General features: G+C 42.4%; 1 protein-coding gene across 1 annotated transcript in view; it reads right to left on the reverse strand.

Annotated features, from left to right (window-relative positions):
• Positions 1–13,172, reverse strand: part of GRIN3A (glutamate ionotropic receptor NMDA type subunit 3A) — a 68,330-nt gene that overhangs the window by 18,920 nt on the left and 36,238 nt on the right. Inside the window, exon 4 of the mRNA XM_054653344.2 lies at positions 1,779–1,924. Within this exon, the coding sequence (XP_054509319.2) occupies positions 1,779–1,924 (146 nt within the window). The remainder of the gene's footprint in view (positions 1–1,778; positions 1,925–13,172) is intronic.

Raw genomic sequence — 13,172 nt, forward strand, 5'->3', positions numbered from 1 at the left:
AAATCAGAAACACAATCACTTCACTGTCTAAGTGACACTGAACATTTGTCTATGCAGTTTTCTGGAAAATTACTGCATGAAAACAGTGACTGCTATTTGCACATCTGCACTTAAATTGAAAACTGATTTGTATTTTGAAGGACAGAATTGTGCATGAAATGCAAACTTTGTGCATTAAAAGCAGTCAGTGTGTTTAGGACTTATTTTGCTCCCACAAAATACTATTGTTCTAAAAGACAAAAATCACTACAAAATGTTGGACTTTGACTCAATTGAAAGTGGCACAAGGCTTTAGTGGAGAAGATCAAAAATTGCTAAAGTACTGTTGCTATCTTGGTTTCTTTGTGATGTTAAACTTGGGGGATATTATAGCAAAAATCCAGAGTGATAACTTATTCAAAGGTATTTCTCCTCCTTTCTCCTTGAATATGAAGTAAATTATTTCCTTCATCCAAGGAAGGAAATCTATCTTTTCTTTGTGTTGTCTTCACGAACACAATGACTGAATTTCACTAAAATAATAATATCTGAACAGCACATTTGGATAAAAATAACAGAGCAGCTGCAATGCCTGATCTCATCTGACTCCAGGACTGCACCCTCCCTTTCTGTCCCCTTAAAAGTCTGGGTGTTCTCCTGATGCGATTACTTCATTGATCTCAATCCATTTACTCCACTTTGACCCAAAGAACTGCCATGGGTCTTGATTATCAACAGGATGGATCTGGGGAAAAATATATGAACAGGAAACAACAAGAAAAAGCTTCTGGTGACAAGTTCTCAGGCCATCTGCCAGGCAACTTTTAAGATAAAATGAGTGAATGATTTCAGGCTTATTACCACGTCCCATGTTTCCTGGAAGAGTTGTGTGATGCCCCAGACTGTTAAGCACAAATGTCTCTGAGGCATACTGACACCATGATTCCTTAAGCCAACAAGACTTTTATTACTTTTTACCGGTCTAGTGCTTCTTTTATTTGTTTTAATGATAAATTAAGGTTCCTCTCTGAGAACCTCCTTTTCTCCCACTGCACTGAGGAACTTCATTGGCAGCTTTTGCTTGGACTGGATGTCTTTTTCTGAATGTTTCTCACTGCCTGATGAAGGACTCCCAAGCTCAGGAACTAGCCAGGAGTTTATACACTGCCCTGGCCTGATGGCATCCCCACACCCAGGTGGGCATTCCTCCACATCACCATTCAAGGTGATGGTCTACACTGCGTTTTTCCTCAGTTCTCTTTGTATACAAAAACAAAGGCTACAAGAAGCAGCTGGGATACACTTTTGTCTTTTAAAGCAGAGCACAGATCATCAATACTTTGCTTCATGCCAGACAAAGCAGTATCATGGCACAAGCAATACTACAGAGTACCACCAACAGAAGCAAAGCTGATGATTTTTACCCTCGATGGACAAATGCAGAAATAAGAACAAGACCTGCCATACAGGTTGACTAAAGAGGTGGTAAGGGTTTTAATACCATAAATGGGTATTAATCCATTGAAGTCCCATGTTTTGTGGGACCCTCAGCACTGAGAAGGAGAGGATCAGTGGGACATGGCATCCACAGAGTGGTGATATTTTCTACATCTGTCTCTCTGTCACTGTCTCTCTCGCTCTCTCTCTCTCTCTCGCAACATTTACTGTTAAATAAAATCCCTACTATTGACTTTGGTCTCATTTTCCCCTTAATCCGAGCATGTCCCTTTACAATTTTAATAACCAGATCATAACAAGCGGCCAGGGGGGCAGGTGTGGTGCTGTTTGCAGGGTCTCACTTCAGGTAGGCCACGCCGTCGGTGGTGGCAGGGACGTTGTAGCGCCGCATGTACTCGTGCATCTCGGGGAAGCTCTGCCTCACGTAGTCCTCCGCGCTGCTCTCCCGCACCGTGCCGAACCGGAACCCTTGGGATGGGTGGTGGAGCTGAGGAGAGCACAGGAGAGGGTTAGCAGAGCCATTTTCCTCCCATCACACCTGGTGTCTTGGCCCTAGTGTGCCAACAGCTCCTCAGAAATCTTTGGCACTCATGGGCCTGCCCCTCTGGGTGTTTTCCTGCAGGCAGCTTCCCACCCCCCAGCAAAAGCCTGGAAAGACTTACCAGGTGGCTAAATAGCCTGTTTGTCCAGATTCAGGGTTTCTTCAAATACTGAAAATAATCCCCATGAAACACCCTGAACACACACGCGTAGGTGTTTATTTGGATTGTCTCTAGAACAGACAATGTTTCAGGAACTGTTATGAAAAGCCTCTAGGCTGGCTACAATCCACCTTCTGGGCTCTGGGTACCCAGCAAAGGACACGCAGCCTAGATTTGTTTTGTCAGAATGTTTTACTTTGTCCTTAGGGGTGAAATTTAGCCTTCTGCAGAAGGGTAGAACCCCCAGTTCATTTCTAGAAGTCTACACACCATATCACAGTTTTGGCTGCTACTGCTCACAGACAAACTGAGGACTGAAAGGTCACCAAAAAGTCTCCCCTGGCAGTGAGGAGGGAGAATTCCCCTTTGCACGGCCCAGGCTGCAACCATTGGTATACACACACAGTCTTTTTGCAGTTCTGTGCCCTTCTCTGAACCGACTCCACAGTCTGCAGCCACAAGGAGCCCAGTTCAGGTTTCACAGATCCCTCTTTCTGAAGTTTCTGTTTGCCTTTGGGGCATTTAGTGACTGCTGGGGGAAGTCTCAAGCTGCCATGGAGAAGTCAGGCAGCATCTTCCTCTACGCCAAGCTCTTCCTTAAGCTGGCCAAGAGCTGCCAAGCCACACTAATTAAAAAGCCTTCAACAATCCACCAGCCTCTAACAGGCCAAGCTTTCAGAGCACAGGAAGCCAAACAGAGCTAAGGCTGAAGCAGTCATGCTGTATTTGCTTCCCAGGAAGCTCATGGACATCACAGCAGCTTGCAAAGATGATCTCACCACAGCCATGCTCTGCTTGGCAAAGACCAAGCAAAGAAGCATTCTGCCAGTCCATCTGGCCTCTGCATTATCATCTAAGCAGAACAGAGTGCAGGGCAGCACAAAGCCATAAAAAGACCTTTCCCAGTCTTCTCTTCAATGACTCCATGGATAAAAGAGTGTCTGTAGTTTTTTAAAGAACAGCAGAGGTAGGATGCAAACTCACTGTCACCCAGTTTAGTCTGAAAAGGAACAGAAAAAGGTCTTTTGGATGGTGTTTTTGCTGTTATGGAAGCTATGAACATTCTGTATTTCTAGTAATTTTTACCTGAAATTGAAAATTAAAATGGGCAGGTGTTTACCACCTTGTGGTCTGCTGATCTGATTTCTGTGTTGCAAGCCAGGAATGAGACCTGCCACTAATTCCAAGTCTGTGAGTATGGCAGAGAGTCCTGGTTTTTTTGGTGGGTTTGTTTTTGTTTTTTTTGTTGGGTTTTTTTTTAATGTTTCCTGGTGTGGATGGCTGTGGGACAAGCAATGCAGGGTGTGCATCCATCTGGAGCTGGCCATAGTGCTGTGCCAGAAGGACTGTGGGCACAGAGGGAAATGTTCTTGCCTGGGAGTGTGGGAGCAGCATTCAGGTGCCAGAAGACATAAATAGCAGGAGCTGGGCTGTGACAATACATCATGGAGACTTCCAGCACAATGCTGCCAGCCCCAGTCTTGAGACACTGAAGATGACCCCCTTAAAGAAGGAACTTGGAGTGAGGTTCATGCACTCTCTGTCCCAAGCAGATAATCTCCACAGTCAGGACTATTTTTTTTAGGTTTTATTTTTTGGCAGTTTCAGTGAAGAGACTGAAAACCTCATTAAGACCCAACACTGAACCACACTGGCATTTTCCAAGTCAACTTAGGTGCTTGTTGTGAAGTTAGTGGCCCACCTAGTGTTGCCAACTGCAGTGCAACATCTGATCGGCAGATAAAGTCTTCACTGGAACACATCTCTCACTCAGACTGTCACCAATGCCTGCATTTGGCTAAACTTTTACACCTGAATGAGAAAGGCTGGTTCAAAAACAGTAAACTACACCTCCATGCAATTTTCTATCCTAAACCCTTTACTGAGGACTGCCCACGCTTTGCTTTGTGTTGGGCACGCTGTCAATTTTCACCCCAAACGATGACAACACCAGAATGTTCATTAGATCAGAAGTCCATCTGGTTAATATCTTGTCTCCAGCAACACCGTATGCCTGGTGGGAAGTCTTGAGAAGTCTGTACAAGGGAATTGTTCAGCCATCCCTTGTATCCAGTGCTCTACCTGCTTCTGGTAATCTCTGCTTTTTCTTAAGAATCATTATGTGTCTGCAGCTTTGTATTTGATCAAATCCTTTTATGAAGGATAAATGCTAACACTTGTTTTAACCCTCTATGTCTTTCAAGGACTTCTCTGTTCTTCTTATTGCTGCTCACCCACAGGAGGAAAAGGTTTGCTTGCAGCTCTGTGGATTGACAGTGCAAAATGCTGCCAAAAGCACTTCACTGAGGATTTGCTAAGAGTGCTAAGGGTTACTTGCTTCAACAGAAGATAAAAACTTCAGGATGGAAACAAGACTCATCACTTGTCATTGCTGCTTTCTTACCTTCTGTAGCCCTCACCTGAGAAGATTATGTGACAAGATGGAAACCACAAATATCTGTGTCCTGACAGGATAGGTAAATACCATAGTCTTGCTCAGAATATTGCCTTATTAGTTGTCTCTTTTTTCTGATCTTTTCTGTTTCTCATGCTCTCTATCTTTTGTCTTATGTTTTGAAAGCCCTATACTGAAAGAGTCTTTCTGTTTTCTATAAACCAACAATGGAACGTTAATGCCTAGGGCTTCAGAGAAATCATAAAGTCTGAAAAATCAGCATTTGAAGAATCAAGAATGGATTCTATGTATTTTTTTAAACTTGTAATTCAGGGGAGGCAGTTACTTACATTTATACCAGTAATTGAAAATATAAAGACCAGCTTACTAGAAGAAATAGCTGTTGAAATCAGAGTAATTTCTGCTATGTGGATTCTCTATTTCTGTGTATATACTGTATTTTTCAATTCAGCATTCAGTGTCAGAGGTGAATAACCACCACAAAGCAGGTAAAGAGCACTAGGAAATGCTGACACTTTTGTATCCAGAGTGCCTGGAGGTTTGCTGGTGACTCAAGCACAATTAAAAATAAATCAATGCAATAATTGCAGATCCATCTGCAGACATGAGTTTTCTTGGCATTTGGCTTAGATAGCCTTACAAAGTCCCTCCAAATTCGGACATCTGTGGCTGTAAGAAATGGAAAGAACAAGGTTTGTTCAGACCTGGACAAGGCTCTGAGGTAACAGTGGATTTTATGCACCCTCTGTCCCAAGAAAATCATCACCACAATTGTCCTGGCTTGACAATTCATTGAACAAGATATGAGGATTGTCATGGGTATGGATATTGCAAAATAGCAGTATGTAAAATAAGGTTATTTAAATTTCTTTGACAATCAGATCATTGAATCACAGAATCATTAAGGCTTAAAAGACCCTAAAGATCAGACCCCAACCACTAAGCCAACACTGCTGAGCCCATCTCTAAAATACACCCCCAAGAGCCACATCTACAGGTCTTTTAAACGCTACAGATCATGACTTCACCACTTCCCTGAGCAGCCTGTTCCAATGCCTGACAACCCTTTTGGTGAAGAAATTTTCCCTGGATCTCTCTTCTGAAGATCCATTTGCATCTATCAAGCAACCAGCCCTTTGAGTGTTATCTGGCAAGGCCACTGCAGCCAACTGCAGCTGGCTGTGAGCCTCAGCAGGGAAACACCAACAGCCTGGGCAGTCCAACAGCAAGGGTAAGAATATGTCAATTGAGTAGCTATGATAAAAGCTATTAACTGCTAATGTATTTTAATATTTTATTTGTTAGAAGCTAAAAGGGGTTAAAAACTTATTTAGTGCTGCTGGTTAGTGGCTCTCCAAAAAAGGGGTGACAGCTCCAGCAGCCAACAGTATAGTTTTTGCATCTCAAGTACTGGAGATCATGGATTTCCTATCAGTGAACTGTTTTATACCGAAGCAATGGTGTATACCATGAGGGGCCATTCTTTAGGTGCACTCCAAATTTTAGAACCAGCTCCACACTTTACTGTAAGGGAGCTGTTGCACATGAAGTTGTGATGAGGCACGTGGTGATATCCCATTTGGACCTGGTTTAGTGTTTGGGGCAGACTCAAGAGATGAGTGAGACATGGAGCCAGAGGGGCCTGAGCACTTGAGCACTGAGTGCTTGGATTTTACAGGTTCAGGGCTGTGGAATGCCAAGACCAGATGATCTTGCTGTACAGGACAGGGACAGATGGCTCAGGAGCATGTTCCATCTTCTGTGAAGGCAGCAATCTTGAGAGGAAGGACTAGGACATGCTGCTGGGAAGTAGAGGATGCAGATGCAGGAGAAAGGCTAAAGAGCTGTTATTTCTGGAACTGGTGTCCCTGTGAACACTGCTGTCCCTGTGACATTTCTCAGGACAATATCTACTGTAGGACACATGGATTGTGCCCAGCATTTCCAAGAACGAGTCTCACTGCTGAAGAAAATGTATCACGGGTAAGGAAACAAACAAGAGGCACTGTGTAAGAAAACAAAGGGAAATGTGAATGCTGCCAAGCACTGAGGAGGTGAAATGGCTGTTGGGTCCCTTGAGACAGGGAGGCCATGAGGTGTTTAAGAAAACACCAGAGCTTTACAGCACATTCAACTTCTCTGACAGTGCCAGGACAAGCTTTGGGACTTCCCAGAGTTTTCTGTGCCTTGCATAACATGGTGCTCCCAGACAAATGATGTTTGTGCTTCTTGTTGCTGAAAGCAAACACTGCAGTTACCAGTTCCTTCAGCTTAGCCCCTTACTTCCAGACATCCTTGGTTTCTGTTTGCTGTTGTTAAAACATCTGCTGAGTGGGAAGTGGAGAACTTGTGTTTTTTGGGAAGATGTTGAGACGAATTGGGCATCTGCATACATCTATGGCTTGGGGTGCCAATTATGCATGAAAACACCAACATGATAAACATCAATGTGATGAAACCACAGCAGCAGAAACAGGAAAACACGATCCTGAATGACAGCGGTTTTGCATAACTTGGCACATTCTATTTTATGTAATGCATTGCCATTGCACTCAATGCTGTCAGCTGGAGAGAACACCTAGATGCCAACTTGAAAGGAAACAGGTCCAGAAATCTCCAGTGCAGGCTGGGATTTAAAACTGAAAATGCAGCAGTTAACCTTGGGACACTCAAGGCTGTGGGACTGTGGGGTTTTGAGGTCTTTCTAGCAGGTTCTAGCTTTTGTATGATGTTTCAGTGCTGCAAAACCAAATTATTTCCCTCAAGCACTTTTCCCCCCTTGATGCCCTGGTTTAGTTTAGTATCATTTTGAGGTTGACATCCCATTCAGTTGTTATTTATTTTTGCAGTAAGAGTCCAGATACAGAAAATTATGGTCTCAGGTCCACAAAGTAGGCAGTAGAATATTGCCTGATGATCCCATGGAGTTTGAACTTGCTGGGACCTGTGAGGAGAAAAGGAACATCTAAACAGAGCAGCTATTGGGAAGGGAAATTGTGTCTATTTTCTACAAGCAATGGTGTAACTGAAATCTAGAAAATTGATTGATGGGGGGCAGCAGCTGCCTCACTGAGTCTGGCTGAGAAGAGTTCTGTGAAATGGGACTGGAGGAAAAATGCTTTGGGAACTCCATTTCTAATCACGATCTCAACTCACGAGAAGCATTTCATCATTCATTCTGTTGGCCTCTTCAGTGCCCAAATTCAACTCCAGGAACTATTTTTTTTGCTGGAAATGAGAAAAAGGCAACCCAGTATGTAGCTGAGGGCAGTGCCAGTGACCACTTACTTCAGTGACAGAGCTAATGCTTAGCTTTTACCACTACCCATAAATGTGCTTTTTAATTTAAATAGGGTATAGAAATGAGAAACATGGCTGAGAGTGCTTTCCTAACTTTTATAATAACTTCTGAGGAAAAACTATGGTGTAAAAAGTTTTAGTAGCTTGCTTCCACAACAGTGCTGGTTACCTGTTATAACACCAAGTGCAGTGTTTAATGGGCACTTTGTTATCAGCAGAATTGCCAGCATGATCTCTGCCAGGCAACTACTCCAGAATCTTAAAAATCTGCTCAGTTTCAGCTCCTAATCACTAAAGAAAGATAGCATTAGTTAAAGGAGTGATGTGGTTTTAGAAATCTGCTGTTTTACAACAATTTTCTGTCTCTCACACATAAAGCAATCGTATTTTACTTCACCTTATGTAACCCACACATTTAGATGGTTTCCCAGCCACCAATAGATTTCCCATAGCCCAATAAGAAAATATAAGCAATTGGAAGTGATACGCAAAATTTCAGGGGAAAGTGAACAAAACAAATGAAATAATAGTAATAAAAAAAAATCCCAACCACAAACCAATATAAAACTATTCATGGGCTTTCCCTTCTTATCTGCAGGAGTTTTTGAAAACTAACTAGTGAAACTAACTAGTGAATATTTATGGGGTGCAGAGGGAGATGAAAGAAAATTATTCACAGTGAAGCACATGAATTTCAGATTTTAGCAGATGAAAATTCACAGCTCAACTTCTGGAAGTGGAGGTTTTGATCAGGAACTGTCCTACGTGTTCAGGCTTCGGAAGCCGGGAGGTTCCCAGGGCCTCCAGGAGAGGGTGTTTGCAGAATACATTTGAATCAACACTTTCGCTTCTCTGCTGCGAATAGTGTTGGTGGAGCTGATTCTTTCCTTGTCAGGATAATGACAGATTTCCTTAAAATTCTGTCACTTTGAATCCAGCTCAGAGAGGTCATTAGTTCCCATAAAACCTGACAGCTGCACTGAAGTCAATGAGCAGCTTCAATCTGGACGTAAGCGCAGAGTCCGCTGCTGACAGTTTATTCTCTTCACTGCAACAAGGGAATATGTGAAAGGAAACTGTGACTTAGGTCTCTGCTCAAAAATGTGAATCTTTGTGTTCATGGTCCCTGTGTGAGCACTGATAATTAAATATAGGTCTGCTCCTTTGTGTGTTGGAAAAGCTGTTCAGCTCAGGGATGAGACAGGACTAGGTCTGTGGTTAATTTCTGAGGGTTGCCCTGATGATTCAGGTGCTGGGCAGTGCAAAAAGCTCTGTAAGAAGAGCACTCTGGAGAATATGAACTTGCAGGTGTGTTTATCCCTGTTTCTTAATAGCATTCTAAGAGTTTTCTGGACAGAGCAATCTCAAAGCTGTGATTTATTCTGGGAGAGCTGAGGACTGTAAGGTAGAAAGTGTAAAATATTGTAAGAAAAATGGGTAGACTGAGGGAAAAGAAGGGATGTAATTCCCAAAATGCAGTAGACCACTGCTTCCAATTCCACTTCAGCAGAAAGCAGCTGTAAAGATGTTCCAGATGGAGTCACTTCATCCAGCATGTTCTCCTGCTTGCTCCCTGTAAAATGTGGCTAATGCACTGTCAGGCAGGTGAAATCCTTTTCAAATTACTAGCAAGTGAAGAAGAGCTGTGTGGCTGAGAACATAGTCCAGCTACCAAAGAGATACCAAAGAAGATTTCTGGTTAGAGAATTCCTCTTGTCCTTCCATCCTGAGTCTCCAGCCTCAGGATGAAAAGCTATCACAGATTTCTACAAACATCTGAGGGCTGAAGGAAGAAATCTAATGTGGCAGCAACTTTAAGTAGGTAGTGTACCATCTTCAAAACCACTGTCTTTAAAATCCTTTTTCTTAAAAATTTCTTCTGCTCCACCTGTTGCCGGTTGAAGGTCAGTCCTCCCACCCCTGGCCATGTGGCAACTGTCCCCTGGGTGCCAGGGCTGGAAACAGTCCTCTGCCTAAACCTGTAAGGCAGGAGTAACGCTCTGTGCTTTCCAGGAAAGGAACAAACAATGGGTTTGTGTTGTAAAGGGGCTGTCAGTAACCAGGATGAAGAGGTTTCCAATTGTAGGTGGTGGAACTGTCTACCTGCGCTGCCCTCATTTCTGCAACACACTATTTGCTATTTGCTTTGGATTCAAGAGCATCAAATGAAGGGAAATCAGAGGGAGTCCTGTGTTACAGACAGATCCAACATGGGAACAGAAAGGGATTTTTTTTCCCTTCTTGGAATCAGTGAGGAATGTGTTAAGCATGAAGTGTAAATGAAAAATTATGGCCATATTTGGATACCCTGGCTTCTTGCACAGTGAAATACAGACACTAGTATTTGACTTTACCTGGTGTTCAGTCAAATCTTAATGCACTCAGTGAAAACCACTATTTCTTCCAGAGGACTTGGACTGTTGTCATCCCTGAAATCCAGTGGATCAGTGCAGGACTTCTGTCTCCAGGAGGGTGAACCAGACTAGTACTCTGGTCTCTGTAGATCACCATGGCTGTGACTTTTGTGAACAGAAATAAACATTCTCCATGCTGCTAAGTCAGCTCTGCAATGACCTTCCACCTGTCAGGTGATAGGATCAGCTTGTGCACCTTCACTGTTCTCTGCTACTTTTTGCCAATTACTTCAGTAACTTGTAATTCTCCACTTGCATTATTTCTTGCAAGGGTCTGAACCCCACCTATGTTACAGGTGCTATTTCTGGTGGTGGGCTCATTTTCCTTTTTTCAAAATATATTATGACATTTAGGTATTTAGGTATTTAGCTTGAGAATGAGAAACTGACCCCCACATAGATGTGAAAATGCTAAAACATATTAATTCCTTCTGGTGCTTGAAGAAAAACCTTCATGACCTGCACCACACGGAATGAAGACAGCCAAACCTCCTCTCTTCCACACCTACCCCTAAATTCTTTGTCTGAAACAATGAGGGGAGGTGAGGAGTGGCCAGGGCAGCCAGTGATAGTGAGGCAGTGTGTGTAGGTGAGGAACTCAAGCAGTAAGGGTTAATATGCAAAGATAACAAAAAGATAATTGTTGGCAAGAAGGCATAAAGAAAAGTGTTTCATCAGGAAAGGAAACTTGATTTGCAGAACACTGCAGGCATTGTCTGATAAAATGGGTATCAGAATGAAGCAGATCTGAGCTGGACAGATTCTGAACCTCCAAAGCTGTAACTTTAACAAGAAATCTTTAATGAGGTGATGGGGAAGTTAAACAAGTCAAATGTTCACCACCATAAATTGCATGGGGAAGCTAAAGAAGTCAAGATTGCACCTCCATAAATTCCAGGTGCCTTTCATTCCTGTATGAGACAGCTTTGCAATTCTTTTTTCTGGCTGGAGCTTGATACTCAATTTTGCCTTTGTCTGAGAGTTTTTCACTTTCCTCTCTGTGACACTGGAAGTCTTTTTGAGTTCAAATCCTTCACTGACTCATTAATACTCAGAAAGGCACCATGTATTAATTATCAGGCTGTGATGCTGTGAATCATGACCTTCCTGTGCCCAGTAATTCCTGCACAGAAGCACATGCTCTGTAGTTTCTTCTTTTAGTTGTAAAAAGAGCCCTGTGGTCCTGTACAAATACTAAACCCCATGGCAGCAATAAGATTTTTTTAAATTCCACTGAGTTTGTAACTTGATTTTTTGCTATACAATTTAATGCATTTAATGCATATTTAAATAAATGCTACTTTATTATCTATTTAACACATAGCAGTTCAAGTAGTGCCCTTATAATGATTCATCTCAGGCTGCTGCAGTGAAAGACCACAGCAGTAATTTGCATTAGTGTAATTCCTACAAAAATTCCTTTTTCAGGAAGAAAATTTACCAATAAACACACAACAGTTCTGGCCTCACCTAAAAATTGCTGAACTCAATGGAAACGATCATTAAAAGAAGGAGTATTTGAATCATGCCTCTAATTAGGGACAACATATAGAGTGGCTTGACCTTTCTTTTCCTTTGATTTGATGTTGCTAAAGCTCATCTGCAGTTGCTTACCAGTTTTGTTTCTGGACAGTTTTAATACAAATAACACAAAGTATTCATTATATATATGATATAATAAGGGCCATAAGGCCTCTAACTGAGATGCTCATAAATCAGAAATGAGAGCTTGCACCCTCATATTTTATATATCTAGATACAAATATCTGGGTGGTTGCACATACTGAATTCCTGATTAACAAAACCTCAGAAATACCTTGCCTGGATCACTCAGAGTACTTAGTTTTGTAATAAAAATGTGGCCACCTCATAAGAGCAAGTCTTCAGGCACTGAACTGGGAGAAGATCAGAGATTTCTGGGGACTAATCCCAAAGCACACCAAGGCTGTTTGAAGGACTTGCTGGGTGGACCTTGCCAGAGTGACTGTAGGTGTCTGCAGTGTATTTCTTGGGGCACTTTGCGTTTTTTTTGGGAGTTTTGGAAACACCATCATTCACGGCAGAGAGAAGGAGGCACTTCCAGGGAATGATTTAGGTGATCTTGTCCTCAAGCCAGTTCCTTAAGAGCAGCCTACCTGTACAAATATAACTGTAAAGGTATAGTAGACTGACCAATAATATCTTATCTTTTCTTTGTGGGCATGTAAAGTTAGGAGAGACAATGCAGTGAAATTGCTGGTGATGGGACATAAAGAAGTAGCCCTTTTTTTGTTAAATGAAGCTAAATACATTCAATATTTTATGTCAAAATATAACGCAGAAAGGAACTTTGCCACTGCCAAGAGGTGTTTTCGAAGGTAAAGTGATGCAGAGTAGTAAAAACATAACCAGAGTAAATGGCTACTTAAGTGTGTAGTAAAGATGGGAAAGAAAAGCTGTCAGATGTCACAAAAATCACAATGGGTGGATAGCGCCCAAAACCCTCACTAAATTGTTGAAAGAACAACACTTTTTGCAGAAAAGAAGGCCAGGTGTTGGACTACCTTATGCAAAATCTGCCCAGCTCCTCTCCCTTCTACTCCTGTTTGCTTCCATCGTAGCATGTTCGAAATATTTCTTCTGCACTATGGGCTTCCAGAATTCTTTTGCTTCAAATCACCTGAACTATCCAGCACACTCAGGACACCATGGTGCATCTCCACTATGTGTTCTTGCATGAAAAACCCAAAAGCCATGCAGGTCCCTTTGCCACTAAAAAAACTCCACTCTCTGGGGGATCCTGCAGAATCACCTGCCATGAACTGCTCTGCAGAGTAAAATATCTTCTTTCTAGGACTTACACATGGCTGTACCAAAGAGTGAAATACATATAAATGAGCAACTTGGTGGAGGGTATCCCTCCCC

Source organism: Agelaius phoeniceus, chromosome Z (assembly GCF_051311805.1).
Source record: "Agelaius phoeniceus isolate bAgePho1 chromosome Z, bAgePho1.hap1, whole genome shotgun sequence".
NCBI classification, from domain to species: Eukaryota; Metazoa; Chordata; class Aves; order Passeriformes; family Icteridae; genus Agelaius; species Agelaius phoeniceus.